This window comes from Cibotium barometz, chromosome 15 (genome assembly GCF_041138505.1).
Source record: "Cibotium barometz isolate CiBa-2024 chromosome 15, ASM4113850v1, whole genome shotgun sequence".
Lineage (NCBI taxonomy): Eukaryota > Viridiplantae > Streptophyta > Polypodiopsida > Cyatheales > Cibotiaceae > Cibotium > Cibotium barometz.
In genome coordinates this window covers 56,237,575-56,254,507 of record NC_141060.1, presented here as the reverse complement: position 1 = coordinate 56,254,507, position 16,933 = coordinate 56,237,575, and the positions used below count along the sequence as shown (strand labels likewise).

Below are 16,933 nucleotides of genomic sequence, written 5' to 3'. Positions count from 1 at the left end.
TGTACCTGCTGTACGACCAGAATCAGCAATTAATGAAGGTACTGTACCTGCTGGTGTACCTGCTGGTGTACCTGCTGTACCTGCTGTACGACCAGTTTCATGAGAACAATGAGTGCTCCAGCCTGTTTTCTCTAAATCCCAGCCAACAATTGTGTTTTCCTTCCTCCAAAATGCAAGGGAGAGGGCTGGAAGTGAGGCGCCTTCCTCCCATGCAAAGAATTGGGTGTGGTAGGTGGGGTAGGTGGCCAACCCCCACCCCACATGCTATAAAAGGGTGCCCAGGCCAAAAGAAGGTGCCCACACTTATAAAGTGTCCACCTACTTTTAATGAAGTATGAAACCTGTAAGTTATAAGACTTATAACTTAAAACTCTTATTAAAATAAGGATTTCCCACCTGTTCACACGCCACAAAACCTGTCAGAAGACAAGGCATTCCACGGCTCACAGAAGGGCGTCCCCGACCCCTGAGCTAGACACACATGTCAAGCATGCAAACGAAACCAGTTCACGCGACAACATTTCAAAGGCAGGCAAACATGAGTGCACAATACAACATTGTTAAAGGATAATCTCCGTTCATGTACTTGCACAATACTTGACATTTCCGGGCACAAACAAGCCCACCGGAAAGTCAATTCCAGGTACACACACAGTGTACAATCCACCCGTCCCTGGCACTACGAATCACGCCGTACCAGTCCTAGCGGTGGTAATCCAGAAACATACACCGTGTGCAATCCACCCGTCCCTGGCACTACAAATCACGCCGTGCCAGTCCTAGCGATGGAGCACCACTACGGAGTATGCTCATCCAGAGCCCAAAGCTCACACAAGAAGATAAGAGGACCATTAGATAGCTCAATGGTGACACCCTCTCCAAAACAAACTCGTCATCCGTGGATCACGGTCACTAATGATAGACGTAGGCAAGCCATGATACTTGAAGATGTTCGCCATGAACAACTTCACCATATGGTCCACTTTAATTGTCTTCCGCACGGGAATGAAATGAGCCTGCTTACTGAACCTGCATATGATTGTCCAGATGCCATCATTTCCCGTTTGTGTCCGTGGAAGATCAAATACAAAATCCATGGCAATGCTCTCCCAAGGTCTATCTGGAATAGGTAAAGGTTGTAATAACCCTGGTGTCTTCTGACGGTCAAACTTTACCTTCTGACATACGATGCATTGCCTCACAAAGGCATCAACATCTCTTCTCAAGGTTGGCCAATAAAAGAAAGTCTCCACTGCTTTGACCGTGGCGTCAATACCTCTATGACCTGCATACGGTGGAGCATGACTTTCAATCATAACCTTGAGTCGCAATGGCCTGGTAACACACAGTCTGCCATGCATCAATAAAAACCCATCTCTGAGAGTGTAATGCTCATGCCGCTGACCCTCAGACATCTGATCATACAACCTTTCAAAATCCTCATCATGGGCATACTGCTCTTTCATTTCATCAAGCTCATGATGATAAGCAAGTGAAACTGCAGAGACTTGTGGCTTGCGTGACAAAGCATCTGCCACTACATTCTTTTTGCCTTCCACATGCACAATCTGAAAGTGAAACATTGACAAAAAGTTTGCCCAACGCATATGCTTCTCTGAAAGCTTAGTCTGCGTGAGGAAATAACGCAAGGTTTGATGATCTGTCTGTACAGTGAAATCAGCCCCAAGCAAGTAGTGTTTCCATGTAGAAAGAGCGTGAATTACAGCCAACATCTCTTTCTCATACACCTGTAAATGCTTCTCAGCATCTTGCAAAACTCTACTCTCATAGGCTATCACATGTCCCTCTTGCATGAGAACTGCACCAATGCTACTTCCACAAGCATCACACTGGACAACAAAAGCCTTTCGGAGGTCCGGTAACACCAATACTGGGTCCGAAGTAAGCTTTTCTTTGAGCTTTTTGAATGCTGTAATTTCCCGATCAGCCCATCTAAACGGAGTTGCTTTCTTCGTCAAAGCATGAAGAGGCGAAGCAATTTCAGCAAAGTGCCGTATGTAACGCCTGTAATAGGAACACAATCCTAGAAAGCTGCGTACATCATGCACGGTCCTCAAAGCTGGCCAATTAAGTATTGCTTCCACCTTTGCTGGATCCATACGGACTCCATGACCAGACACAAGATGCCCCAAGAAATGTATCTCCTGCAAAAAGAACTCACTCTTCTTGCCATTAACCACCAACCTATGGTTTCTGAGTTCTGCAAACACAATGGCCAAATGCCTTCTATGCTCTTCCTCAGTTCGTGAATACACAATCATATCATCAAAGAATGTGCCCACAAACTCTCTATGAGGCCTGAAAATCCTGTCCATCATTCTGTTAAATGTGGCAGGCGCATTCGTCAAACCAAAGGGCATAACCAAGAACTCATACAACCCAAATGTGGTTCGGAATGCTGTCTTATGCACATCCTCGGGTCTAATGCGTATCTGATGATACCCGCTTTTCAAGTCAATACGACTAAAAACTGTGGAGCCCTGTAAGCGGTCCAAGATGTCATCGATCCTCGGTATGGGGAATCGATTCTTGATGGTATTCTTATTCAGCGCCCTGTAATCTATACACATGCGCCAAGAACCATCCTTCTTCTGCACTAAGAGCACAGGTGAGCAAAAGGGTGATGAGCTAGGCTGAATCAACCCCTTATTCAATAGCTCCTGCACCTGACTCATAATCTTTTCCTGTTGGGCTGCACTAACACGGTACGGCGGTCTATTCGGTGGAGTACTACCAGGAATCAGATCTATAGCATGATCTTCTGGCCTCTCAGGAGGTAATTCTCCTGGCAATGACTCGGAAAAACAGTCTTGAAACCCACTTAAGAAATCAGCCCTGTCCTTATCTAACATTGACAAATTAGACTTAGACTCATCATCTTGTGCATCCTTTACATAAATCAAGTACGCGGAAAGATGCTTTTTCATTACTGATGAAATCGCCGAAGCGGATACAATAGGAACAGATTCCCCTTTGAGTTTTACATCCAATACATGCTCTTTCCCTCTATGAGTCAAAGTAATTGTCCTATTGTAAGTATCCACCACCGCATGTACCCTGTGGCACCATGGCATCCCCAACAAAACATCACAGCCATCCAAAGGCATGATGAAGAACTCCTCGCTGTCCACATAACCCTGCAAATGAAGCCGAAGCTTCCCAATGATAGGAGTAACGGGTTCTGCATACCCTGGACAAGCCATATTTGCCTCATGTAACGGCCCCATCTCCTCTGCGCGAATCCCCAATCGGCCAACCAAATCTAGTGAAATGAAGTTGGCTCTAGCACCTGTGTCAAAGAAGATCAACGCATTCTGATCTCTCACTTTGCCCCATGCCCTGCACAACTCTGTAGCTTCACCACCTAGCTGCTCCCCCACAAGATCAGGAACTAAGCCTGCAAAAGGCTTTGGTTTCTTTGGCTTCTTTGGCTTGGGCTCTCCTTTATTGTCAGGGTCCTTTTTGGACGTCCTTTTGAGACAATTGAATGACATATGCCCCTCTTCAGTACAGTAAAAACACTTTTGAGCATCTCTCAAAGCCTGTCTTTCCTCAGAAGTCCTTTTGGGCATTGGCAACTTCTTATACTTTGTCTCTGTAGACCCTTTAGCATCACGAGAAGCATGCCCAAATTTTTCAGCTTTCTTGCCCAATTTCTTACTGCCTTTAAACCCAGATGAACCACCACTGAGTAACGCATTAGCTGTCATAGCATTTTCAATCATCTGTGACATGTTCGTTACTCTTGTCTTTATACAATAATCTCGTACCTCCTTGGGCAGCCCACAACAATACTTCTCTACCTGCTCAGATAATGACACGGCACGATAAGAAGTCACTGGGAGTAGAGCTTCCCAAAACTTCTTGTTATAATCCTCCAAACTATCACACTTTGAAGCATCCAGCTTGTGCCATGCGGTCATAACATCCACCTCGAATGTAGATGTGAGCCATACGAAAGAGAAAACCTGTTTGAATTGGACCCATGTGGTGGGTGCTATGCCCTGCAAAAGAAGAGTAGACCACCACTGCAAAGCATTGCCCTTGAGAAAAGTGGCAGCTTTCCTCACCTTCGAGAACTCTGTGTAATTCCCACCAGAAAAAGCAGCATCAAACTGCTGTAAAAAGGTAAGTGCTTTCAATTTATCCTTGGCTCCACTGAAAGTGTCAAACTTCACTGCAGCTCCCCCTTCCTTGTAATCCTTCGCCTTTCCCATAGGCGTTAGATTATCATATGGAAGTGGTTTCGTAAGATTGCTGCCCCCAACATTCATACCCATCATTGGGTCAACATTTCCCATTCCAACACCAGGCATACCATACATCCCAGCCATGTTTCCAAACATTCCATTATGCATACCTGGCTGCATACTACCAAACATATTGCCTTGCATCCCAGGTTGCATGCCTGCAAACACATTTCCAGCCATACCGGACTGCATACCACCATACATATTCCCTTGCATGCCAGGCTGAAAATTGGCTCCAAAAGGCCCATACATACCCATGCCACCCTGAGGATAACCCCCAGTCATGGATTGGAACACCGAGCCACCACCAAAGTACCCTGGATGCATGTTCTGCTGAGGAATAGGTGGCTGTCCATAGAAGGAACTCTGTGGGTTAGCACCAAAAGCATGCTGCATGTTCGGAAACTGTGCAGGAGATGGATCCTGTGGAGTGGTACCACTATGACCCTGAGAAAGATTCTTTGAACGAACCTTCTTCTTCTTTTTCTGGGGCTCTGTGCGGGGCTCTGAGCGAGATCTCAAAAATTCAGCAAATCTCTCACTCTGTGTGAGCTGCATAAAAGTATCCATAACACTAGCCAAGCGATCTTTGAACCGAGCATCATCATCCTCTTTACCATGCACATCTTCTGGCTGTGTTACATCCTCATAAGGCTCAACATCTGCAGCCTGTTCTCCTGCAAAAATATCCTCAGATACATCTCGTTCAGGAGAAGTCTCTTGCTCTTCTTCTTCATGATAGAAGTACTCATCCTCTGTATCAGACATGATTGCTGAATTTTCAGCGATGGCTTTCTTCAAAGCAACCACGAGCTCACCCCCTTCAGAAAGTTGATGATTGGTCCCGGCAACGGAACCTTGAAACCGGCCTCTGATAGAAAACCAGAGTGCGGTAGGAGCAATCACCCGTCCACTTGTAGTCTAGATGATAAACAAAACACAGATTGGAGCTAGAGTGCCCAAATCTGAAAACACAGCGACACCTGTTGGCCCCAAAGCTTGGCGCCCCTTGCGGTATTTCTTTATTCAATTAAAATAATATGAATGGCTGAGTACAACACAAAGACCAGCCAAGAGTTTACACCTGTAAGTCCAATCTGACGGCCCACAAATCCTTCTCAGCACAGAGGATCTATGCACACAGATCTGTGTCTTCAAACAACACACTGTGCCTCCCTCTGATCAGCCAAGATCACTAAGCAGGCCAACCATGGGCATACATCTGGCATAACTCAAGTGCATGATACATCTTCTCAGCTCAAACATACATGTGCTGTCCAATCTCTGTCTTAATCCCTTGTCAATCTGCCATACCCCTCCTCTCACAAGGGGCCAGATAACACATATCTGCAACAGACATCAAGCAGTAGAAAGAGAGATAGATGAACAGAAACAGAGCTTACCAAGTTCAGCTCGTGAAACAACACTGGAGGAAGCAACAGCACCAATCTGTGCTTGCAGGCACTTGAATCCACAACCCTGCTTCACACGTGTGCTTGCACTTGCCTGTATCCTCCTCCTGAAGCTCACTCCTATGCTGTCCTTGAAAATACAGATCTGAAAATCAGCACTGTACCCGTCTGTACCGCCTCGGGATACGTGCCAGGAGTTGTACTTGCACAAACAGCCGGCTGTCCACTCTTGTACCTGCCTGAATCAGAGTAAACAGTCTGTCCAACACCTGTTTGCACCACCTGCAGCAGCCTGCAGCAACTGTACTTGCTGTACTTGACTGTCCGTACACTGTACGGCAGTCGTACAGTAGGGTACGGGCTGTTGTACCTGCTGGTACAGTCTGTCCAGACCCTATGCGCAGAGAATCCAGCAGAGAGAAGAAGACCCGCCGCCTGTACTAGAGAGAGAAAGAGAGTGCTTACACAGATCTGGCCGTACAGTGCTGTACGGCTGATCTACACTCAGAAAATCAGCAGCAGCACGCAGAAAAACGGCCGCCTTCCTCCTCTTGAGCTTTTCCACGCTAGAATTCAAGCGCATGAAGGAAACTCCTCTTTTGCTACACGATTCCCCAAAAAGGGAAGAGAGAGAGAGAGAAGAGAGAGAAAACTCCTCCCCAATTTAATCCCTAGGGCCCCAACTTTAATAAGTTCCTAGGGCCACTAAGGCCTAGGGGCAAACTCCAATAAACATTAAAACTTAATGTTTCTAGTTCCCCCCTTCACATCTAGGGATGTCCACACATCTTAAACTCTGTCCGGGCACCCCCCATGTGAATCATAAAATATTCTGACCCTGCAACCACCATGCCCACACTTGTCCTGCTCCATTTTCACAGGGCCATGACACCCACTCTCATGCAAGAGGTGGGCTCGCACTTTGTTGGCGCCACCCGTTCGCCGATACGGGCAAAGCTTGCATGCCCATGGCCAAGAACCGCCTCCATGAGGATAGGTCCTAGGATAAGGGCTCCCAAGACTCAAGAGGGAGGTGAGGATAGGTTGAGGCCCAAGTGGCAAGAGGGGCAAGAGGAGCAAAAGGGGCAAAAAGGGCAAGAGACAAGAGTGGCAAGAGGGGCAAAAGGCCCAAAAGGAGGGCCGAGAGGGCCACTGTGGCCCTTGTGACTATGGGCCAAAGGCCTTGAACTATGGCCCAAAAAGGCCCCCAAGAGGACGTCCCCCAATGGTCGTAAAAGTGACTGTGTCACCATTGGGCTGCCCAACGGTCCGTCCCCCAAGGATCCGTCCCCCACACCGTCCTGGCCCAAATCCGTCCCCGTCCCCCCGTCCCTTGTGAGGGATGCATCTAGGGGGGAACGTCTGACCGTCCCCATTCCTACCACATCCCAACACGACCATCCTCCCGTCCCCTACGTCACCTCTGACTATGCTGCAAAAGCCAGGAAGGACCTAGATGATCAACTTCTATAATTATACAAATAGTTTCTCCCCGTGTGCTTCCAACTAGAGGAGGCTTGCGGGCGAGAGAGGGGACTGTCACAATGTGACATGTAAGGGATTGATCATAGTAATCACAACCTTAGGCTAACTAAACTTCACTTAATGATGCTTAAGAGAGAGAAATAGTGTCAATGCAATGCAATGCAGCTATATTAGATGAATGGGTTACAATAAGATCTAAATAGATCTATGATGCTGTCCTAGATGAAGATCCTTCTCAGGATGAGAGGGATATGGTGAATGCTGATGATCACTGTTCCTTGCTCCAATGCTGAGGTCCACCCTTCGGTGCCGGCTTCCCTCTGTGTAGGAGGTAGGAATGATGAACTATGTGCTGAATATGCTGGCTAAACTGCTGATCTGCTTCTCCCTTGCTCCATGGATGAGAAACGCTAAGGAGAGATGAGATCATGGACTGAATATGCTGCCTATGATTACTGTATGCTGAGTGAACTGCTGTCCCGTTGACTTCCCTTGTCTCCCGGGAAGGAAAACGCTGAAAAGAAGCTTGGATGCTGGACTGAATCTGATGCGCTTCTATATATATGTGTGAATGATGCTGGTCGGCCAGCTCCTAGATGCTCACGACCTGCCCATAAATGCCATAAATGCTCATAATACTTGTCGGCTGCCACCATAAATGCCTATGAAGCCTAATGAAGTCTAATGTGCCGCTTTAGATGATGTACTCAGCCTATACCGCGAGATACATGCTGAATACCATGCTTAAATGCCTGATAAAATGCTGGAAAATACCAGATAAATCCTGATAAATCCCAATTAATTCCTTATTAATGTTTATGATGCCATGTCACTTGTACACCTTTCGGGTGTGCACATGACACACAAGCCCCGACTTTTAGTGCATGGGACCAATGTGTCGAAGTTCCAAGCAGGTAAAATATCTGGAAAGACAAGTTCATTTTTGGAGCTATGGATTGGATGTGTTCCAAGTCTATTGCTTAGTGAAGTAGAGATTATGGACCGGATGAGTTCCAAGTTTATTGTTCGAGGTCTTTTGAGACGTGATGTGTTCACCGTCTACTGTTGGGGAATGATTGGCGTGTGTTTTTCCGCCAACTCATAATTCTATACCTAGAGCCAAGCAGATTTCTTTGCTATTCAAGGTGGCATTTTTGTTTCGAGGAGTCGGGTTGGTAGGTGCTCTTTCCGAGGTGTATCCGGTATCTACAATACTGGACTGTCCATGGTTGCATCTTCATCAACTTATCTTCTTCAGACTTTTGCACACTATGAGCTGCACAGGGGGTGTTAGAATTTGTGCATCTCATGTGTTGTGGGAACTTGGTATTTTATTGGCGCACTTGTATTTTTTGATTTATGCTAGTCGTGGCTGCTAGTCGGCCAGGTTCATGGGCAGTCGGCCAGTTCATGACATCCCTATATAAAGGTCTTCCCTCATCACTTGTATCTATCCAATCCAACAATCATTCACACGCAATTGCTCTACACCCATCTGTTGGCTAGTATTTCCATCGTAAAGCCTCATGCTATACTAAAGATGTTCATTGTCTAATCTCTCTCTCTCTCTCTCTCTCTCTCTCTCTCTCTCTCTCTCTCTCCTATGTTTTGCTTCCGCATTGATCAATCACTTGTGCAAGAAAGACCTTCACCATATGCTCGGGTTTGATGGTCGTCTTTACAGGTAAAAAATGTGCTTGCTTTGATAAATCTGTATACTTATATATATGTGTGTATATATGTGTAGATATATATATGTATATATACAGATATACATATATATATATGTATATTTATATATATGTGTGTATATATGTGTAGATATATATATATATATATTATTATTTTTTTGAATAATTAAATACATATTATGAAAAAAAATATTTATATTATATATATAAGTATAAATACACACACACACACACACACATATATACATACATACATACATACATATATACACATATACATAAACACATAAATAAATAAACAATATAAGAAAAGATATACACACATACGCACATACATGTATACACACACACATACAACAACCTATAATTTAATGCTTCGGTGACACGTACATATGCTTCTATGTCCTTGCGCATTCTTGGCCAAAAGAAATAGCACTCAATCATGCACGTAGTAGGCAAGATACCTCTATGACCAGCATAAGGAGGAGCATGACACTCATCCATAACTTTTTGCCTCATGTTAGACACCACACATAGGTAGTTATCCTTCATGAGATAGCCATGTTTGATCACATATGAAGCATGTGCATGACCAGTCATCAAATAAGTCCATAAACTTGCAAAATCTGCATTGGAGTGATATAAATCTCGCATGGCACAGAGGTCCCCATGTGAAGCAACGGAAACTGCGGCCACATATGGTCTCTTGGACAATGCATCTGGCACAACATTCTTCTTTCCTAGAGTGTGCACAATCTAAAATTGAAACATAGAGAGGAAGTTTGCCATCCGCATATGAATCTTAGAGAGCTTGGTTTGCGTCAGAAAGTATCTTAGGCTTTGGTGATCTTTCTTCATTGTAAGATCAGCCCCAAGAAGATAATGTTTCCAGATGGTTCAGGCATGAATTACAACCTGTTGTTCTATGGTAGGGTCTTCTATGTAGTCCTCTTGAAAAAAGAATCTAGCGAGGTTAGGGATTGTTGAGGCGGGGTGAGGGCTTATTGTTGATGAAGTTGACGGAATCCCTTCATAAAATAGTCCTCCCTTTTTGCAAAAGGAGCAATACCTCCTCTTTGAGAATTCTTAGACGGTGTGTCCTAGAGACTAGCATATGGCACACCACAATCCCTTCTTGGCTTCTTGTTGGGTCTCGAGTTCCTCGATCTCCTTTCTTGAGTTGAAGCACAGTGCTTTCCTCACTTTGAGATTTCTGGCTCACTTTGAGTGCCTCTAGCTCCCGCTTCAATTGAGCCACCAGTTCATCGAGTGGTGTTGATGTTGGATGTATAGAGTCCACATCACGCTCAAACATGAGACGTGAAATTTAAAGTTGGGAGGCTAGCTCTTGAAATTCCAGCAAAGTGGTTGGTGGTGGTTGACTCTCCCGACTCTTCTGTTGGGTGGTCCTCGGCAAGGCCTCTGTCACCCATTGACGCACCATGAAGTCACCCGGGTAAGTCGATAGGTGAGCCAATGGCACTATGGTCCATATCATGAGTTTTGACACACTCTCTCCTGATAGCAGTTGCAGTTCCCTCAACTCCCAGAAAAGGCAATCCTCATAGTTACCAAGACGGCAAGTGTGGAGGAAGGTGCTCTTCAAAGTGGCCCAATCTGCATAGCCTTCTAGAGGGGACACGAAGAGTACTAAGAAGGCATCCTCCTACTCAAGACCTCGGCTCTTGCACATAGAAATGAACCGTCGGATGTGGTCATCTACATCTTCAACGGAAGATCCTCTAAAAGTGGGAAGCTTGACATTTACCCAGCCCAACACTGTGAAAAGGAGTTCCGTGCCAAGAAGGTTCGCTAGGCCAAGGGGGTTGGCTCGGCCTCCAGCATTGTTGCCAAAGGTAGGATTGCCAAGATTGGCTACCATAGGGAAGAGTGGAAGGGGGTCCCTAGGTGATACATAATTGAATCTCTTCCAACTATAGCAACGTATTGACTCTTGAGACAGGACTCTTGGATGTAGGATGGAGTATGAAGGCTATCCTCTAGGATGAGTTGAGGACCCCTTTAAATGATTCCTACAAGATATGGTGAATTGAATCTCTTCCAACTATAGCAGCATATTGACTCTTGAGAGAGGACTCTTGGATGTAGGATGGGGTATAAAGGCTACCCTCTAGGATGAGTTGAGGACCCCTTTAAATGATTCCTACAAGACGTGGTGGAGTCAATGGAGTTGGTGGCATCTCCTATTTCTGGTGGATGCCATCGGAGTGATAGGCCTCGGTGGAATCTCCTCTCTCTCATAGCCATCGGACTCCGGAGTGCCAGTGCAGTACCTTCGATAGCACTACATGCACCTATCATGCGCTTCCATTTATGAATAGTCCACCAATTGCTATGGGATGGTCCTCACTGTGGCAATGATCCACTTTGGAATGATCTAGTGTGACACCCAAGGATGGTCCGGCGAGAATAGTCCACCCTTAGTGGCTACAATGGTGCTCACATACAGTTCTTAAAAGGTGGAATACAAAGAATCACACTCCTAAAATGTAGGAGGGTTACTATTTTTGGACAACCCCCAATGGAAATTCCATTCACGTCATTACGTCCGTAAGCTAAGTAAATGGGCAGACTTGCTGAAGCGCCTTTGACAAAAGGTCTACGAGTTGAGATATTTTTATAGATGAAGTTTTATGGGTGGGAACCGTCTCTTAAATTGAGACATGTGGCACGACACTGGATCAAAGTGAGGCAAGTGGCCTCACACTTGTCATCTAAGCTCTCCACTTGTCATTATAGCTTTTACTTGCCATTCTAGCTCATGAGAGCACCAAATTCCTATAGATTCGAACCCTCTCTCTTCATTTGAGCAAGTTCTATTGCTGCAAACTAGCCTCTATCATGTTGGCAACTCTTCTTTATTCTTGGTGGATCTCTACTCCAAGGTTATAGCTCTCTACCACTGCTACAAGCTGCCCTAATGCTGGCTACTCCCACCCCCCCTCCCCTCTCTCTCTCTCTCTCTCTCTCTCTCTCTCTCTCTCTCTCGGGCTGTTAGGGACTGTTTTGAAGGCTTCCATCGCGAAGAAATATTGAAGGCAAGGGTATTTAATCATTGTAATATGATATTCAACCATTGGGCATTTCTATTCTTAATTGGTTATATATGGACCGCCATTGGACACTTCCTATCATCAAAGGGTATGAAATTGAGCCATTGAGCCATTGTTATCGCCATGGGGTATTGTATCTCAACCATATTATTCACTTACAGACAGCTTTGTGGGCCTATGATTCAGCCATATGGGCTCATGGACAGCTTTATGGACTTATGATTCAGCCATATGGGTTTAAATGTAGCTATGTTGGCTGGTATCCATACAGAATATACACATTCTCGACATTTTCATGGGGCTTTTTGATGACAGCCCGTGTATATGAATTATTCATGGTTGTATGTGGATAAAGCTTGTACATGATATTTTTCTCCTTGTGTAATAAAGTACTCCAAGTGGGGGGGGGGGGGGGGGGGGGGGATTCCGACCTCTATGTGGTGTCAAATGTGCAAGTCTCCCTTTTACAGTTTTGAGGAATTAAGTGGTATATGCACTTTATACTACAACCCAATCAAAAATCTTTAATATAACTTATATGTAAGCGATTTAGTATTCGACATTATATATCTTAGCAAAATATCTTTGCTTACATGGTAGTCACATCCCCTTGCATACTCCCATTCTTCTCTTGTAATCTCCTCTTCCATCATTTCTATGCTTAAGGCTATGGCCAATTTAAGTATTTGATTGCATTAAGTGTTATGTGAAACCCTTGCTCTGCTGAGCCACACGGAGTTACAACTTATGTGTGAAATGATGTGGTATTGGATTGACATGTTGATCATGCACAGTGCCCTCTAGGCTTTTGCTATACCACAGTATGCCCTAGCATCCCATACCACCAACTCACATCCCTCGGATGTTGTTGTGCTGAGCTACTTGAGGATCAACGCTCCTGGTAGATGTCCCCACCCATGGGTTCCTCATAATGAGCCCTACACAAGGCTATCCAAACCTCATCCTTGCTAGCCCTAGCATGGCCAACACCAATATTGAGCTTACAACATAGGAAAAAGTGTGATGGTCTTTTAAGGGTCCTGTGACTTCAAATAAAGTGCTTAGTGCTTTATAGTCCAATATAGACATCTTTCTTAAATGACTCCGGATTTCCCTCTCTGTCGTGCCATTTGATAGAGCCCATTTGAAGTTAGTGATTTGTCTCAGAAAAAGAGCTTCAGATTTTATCGGCTAAGATGACTTTCCCTAGATCATATCAAAGCCATTTTTCATTAATGAGGCTAACTTGAAAAGGTGAGTCGGATGGGGGAGGGGGCAGCTAAGACTGCCCGCCTCTTGATTGCATAAAAATCAAATGGATAGAAAACAAACACACCAGCTTTGCGAAAATGGAGGTCTTCATCGTCATTGATGCTGACCATGACCCAAGGCCTTCTCAACGACGGTGCATCATCTTGGCCAATGGTGACCGCTATCTGAACAGCCAAATCTATGCCTTCCTTCACAGCAGAGACTACAGGGGGGTCCGCTGCACAGTCGATGCAGTCCACTATAGGCACAAAGCAAATAGATTATGTTGCGGCTAATTTTTATTTTGGGGTGGGGGTTTGGGGGGATGAATCAAATAAGATTTGTGGTGAAGGGAGCACTCACCGCCAGCAAGCGTGTAAACCATGGACAAATTTCGCACGTCAGCCACATCCTGATGTTACGGCACGCCGGCGGATAAGATAACACCACCAAAAAACATGTCGATTGAAGGGGACGATCAGCACACGAGGGAGAAATTACCTCGAAGCTTGCTCCACAGATGAGCTTCACCCAACGCCCGCTCACCAGCGAGTCCAGTGGGGAGGAATCTGACCTGCGTACCAGCGTGGAAAGCTCACGGGGATAGGCACCTGCTTCAGCGCAGCGCGAATGTTAAGAGGTATGAACTTCGCTTGCGAGTGTGAAGAGAGGGACGAACACACGAGATAATCGCATCTTACCCACAGGGCTGAGAGCGTCGGTTCGGTCGATGGTAATCCTGCTAGCAACAGCAGACAATGTGGCAAACGAGGTTGCTGCTTGCCACCCCGCCATTGATACTACAAAATATCACAAGAGCCTGCCTGTGTGTTGGCTTTTAGGCCGTGTTCAAGTTCCTTCCTTAGGAGCCCCTCCCTCCTGAATTAGAAATAATTAGTATTGGGCCCCCGTGTTGCTGTGGCGACCAAGGTTCCAGAGTCATCTCTCTTTCTATCTCTCACTTACACATTTTCTCTCTCTCTCTCTCACACACACACATGTAAATATTAGTATATACAATATTATGTTTTAGATATATATAGCTATACATAGACATATATACTTATACATACATATATAGGTGAATTTAAAAATATAAATACACACATACATATTTTAATTAATTTTGATTAAATTTTAATGTATGGAAATGGGTGGTAAGGTGTGCTCACTTTTAGATATATAGATAAATATATTATACGCACACAGATACATATATATGTGTGTGTATACATTTACATATATATATATGTATACACACACACATGCACACACATCTGTATATACACACACATATATATATTTGTATGTATGTATGTATAACTGTAAATAAAAACACACATACATGTATATACACATATACATATATATTTTTTATTTAATTTAATTTATATTTTATTAAAAGCTACTTTTTATTCTCTCTCGCTCTCTTTTCACCCTCCCTCTTTGCACCTCTCTCTCTCTCTCTCTCTCTCTCTCTCTCTCTCTCTTTTCATACCTGTTCCATCTCACTCTCTCTCAAGCACACACACATAGATGCAGATGTACGCACACACATGCACTCTCTCTCTCTCTCTCTCTCTCTCTCTCTCTCTCTCTCACACACACACACACATGTAAACACCCGCACATGCACTAATGCAAACACACACTCTCTTCTCCCACACAAACTATCTCGCACATAGAAATTCTCTCTCTCTCTCTCTCTCTCTCACAAGTTTAATTAATTAAATTTTAATGGTGGGGATGTGTGATGAGGTTTGTGCACACACACCTACACATGCACACCCTCTCTCTCACACATATACAAACTATCTCACACATAGAAACTCTCTCTCTCTCTCTCTAGTTGCTGCTTCCGAATGCCCCCCCTACTGATGTATTGTGGGGCTAGATACTTAGTTCTTTCTTTTCTTTTCCAGACAGTGTATCAGATGTCACATGGTTGTAACTTTGGTCTCATAGGTCACTTTGGCCTTTTGAAGACGTTAATATAACATTTCATTTCTCTCTCTCTCTCTCTCTCTCTCTCTCTCTCTCTCTCTCACGCACACACACTCCCTCTCTCTTCACACACACACACACTCTCACACGTAGAAACTCTCTTTCTCTCTCTCACACACACACACACACATAAGTTTAATTAATTAAATTTTAATGGTGGGGATGCGTGGTGAGGTTTGTGCACACACACATGCACATGCACATCCTCTTTCTCTCTCTCTCTCTCTCTCCTCTGCCTTGTGCCCGTCGCTTCACTCTTCGCTGCTCGCCCGTCGCTTCTCTCTCTCTCTCTCTCTCTCTCTCTCTCTCTCTCTCTCTCTCTCGCCCACTGCGCTTCTGTTCACTGCGCTTCACTGTTTGCTTTCGCCGCCCCCTCTCTCACTGTTTGCTTCTCTCCTCTGCCCTGTGCCCGTCGCTTTACTCTCCGCCCTCTCTCTCTCTCTCTCTCTCTCTCTCTCTCTCTCTCTCTCTCTCTCTCTCTCTCTCTCTCTTCGCCACCCACTACGCCTTTCTGTTCGCTGCGTTGGCTGCCCCCCTTTCCCCACCCACCCTTGCTCAGGCCCCCAAGGCAGCAACATAACTCTCTCTCTCTCTCTCTCTCTCTCTCTCTCTCTCTCTCTCTCTCTCTCTCTCTCTCTGTGGGAAGGACTGCAGAGTGATCTGGAGGAATGGCCCCGAGTCTCCAAGAGAAACTTGAGGCCCTCGAGACGGCAATGAAGGCACTAATCAAGGAGAACAAGAAGACATCCGATTCCAACCTCAATGAGGTGGAGAACAAACTACACCGGCACATCATGGCTCTCGAAGCACGGGTCACGAACCTCGAACAAGAGAACACGGGACTCAAGGAGGAGGTGAGTGCATTGAAAGTGATGGTAGCCATCAAGAATACTGAGAAGGAAGAAGGGGAGATCAATGACAACACTCTCACGGCCATCAAAGAAGAGATCTCCAAGGAGATCACAAAGGACATGGAGGGAAAACTCGAAGCCAAGCAGTCAGGATGGGTTGAGGTGGTGAAGAAGAACATCCGTAAAGAAGTGAGGGAGGAGACTCAAAGGGAAGAACACCAAATCATTCACACACCACCATTGAGGAGGAGAAGATGAGGCATGCCGCCACCTCAACATTCGAGTCACAGGTATAGCTGAGACACCCGACTCCACTCTCGAGAAAGATGGACAGCTTCTATGCATGAAGCTCGGCTACAAGGAAGAGCACCCTCTCCCCTTCACCAAAGCATGGAGAGCCGGGAAAGACTCAACACGCAAGCGAGCCCTCATCCTACAGTTTGCAGGAGAGACGGAGAGGGTCACCTTCATGAGGAAGAGGGTCATACTACGAGGTTTAGAGGGAGCTCCTATTTTCTTGGATGATGATCTCACGAGGATGCAGCTTGAGCATAGGAGAGCTTGCATGCCACGAGTCTTACACGCGAGGAGAGAAGGCAAGAAGTCGGGTCATCATTGATGGCCGGCCCATGGATTAGCAATTTGGGGCCTATTGGGACACAGACCAGGCCATTGACAGAGATACACATGGCAGTATGGAACTGTAATGGTTCACTATGGGTGCAGCCTGGACGACTGGAGCATGTTATGGTGGGGAGAGACATCATACTTCTGACAGAGACACATCAGAGCCCAGAGAGAGGGCTACCTCAAGTAGAGGGATTCCAGTGGGAGTCAGCATACAGGAGGACCACACGCCAGGGTACCTCGAGAGGGTCGGGGGGAGTAGCAGTT

General features: G+C 45.5%; 1 protein-coding gene across 3 annotated transcripts in view; it reads right to left on the bottom strand.

Annotated features, from left to right (window-relative positions):
* The window catches only part of LOC147631445 (uncharacterized), a 178,369-nt gene extending 164,301 nt beyond the window's left edge, over positions 1–14,068 (bottom strand). For 2 of the 3 annotated variants that reach the window (XR_015267586.1, XM_086809841.1), the window contains exons 1-4: positions 13,886–14,065; positions 13,686–13,795; positions 13,548–13,596; positions 13,270–13,443 (exon numbers count right to left, since the gene is read on the bottom strand). Coding sequence is in view for 2 of the 3 variants with exons in the window: in XM_086809841.1 (XP_086665967.1) it covers positions 13,270–13,443; positions 13,548–13,596; positions 13,686–13,795; positions 13,886–13,979 (427 nt within the window). In the remaining variant the exon portion in view is untranslated. Of the gene's footprint in view, positions 1–13,269; positions 13,444–13,547; positions 13,597–13,685; positions 13,796–13,885 lie in introns of all 3 variants that reach the window. The other variant, XM_086809842.1, reaches the window with a different exon arrangement.
* Positions 14,069–16,933: the final 2,865 nt, after the last annotated feature.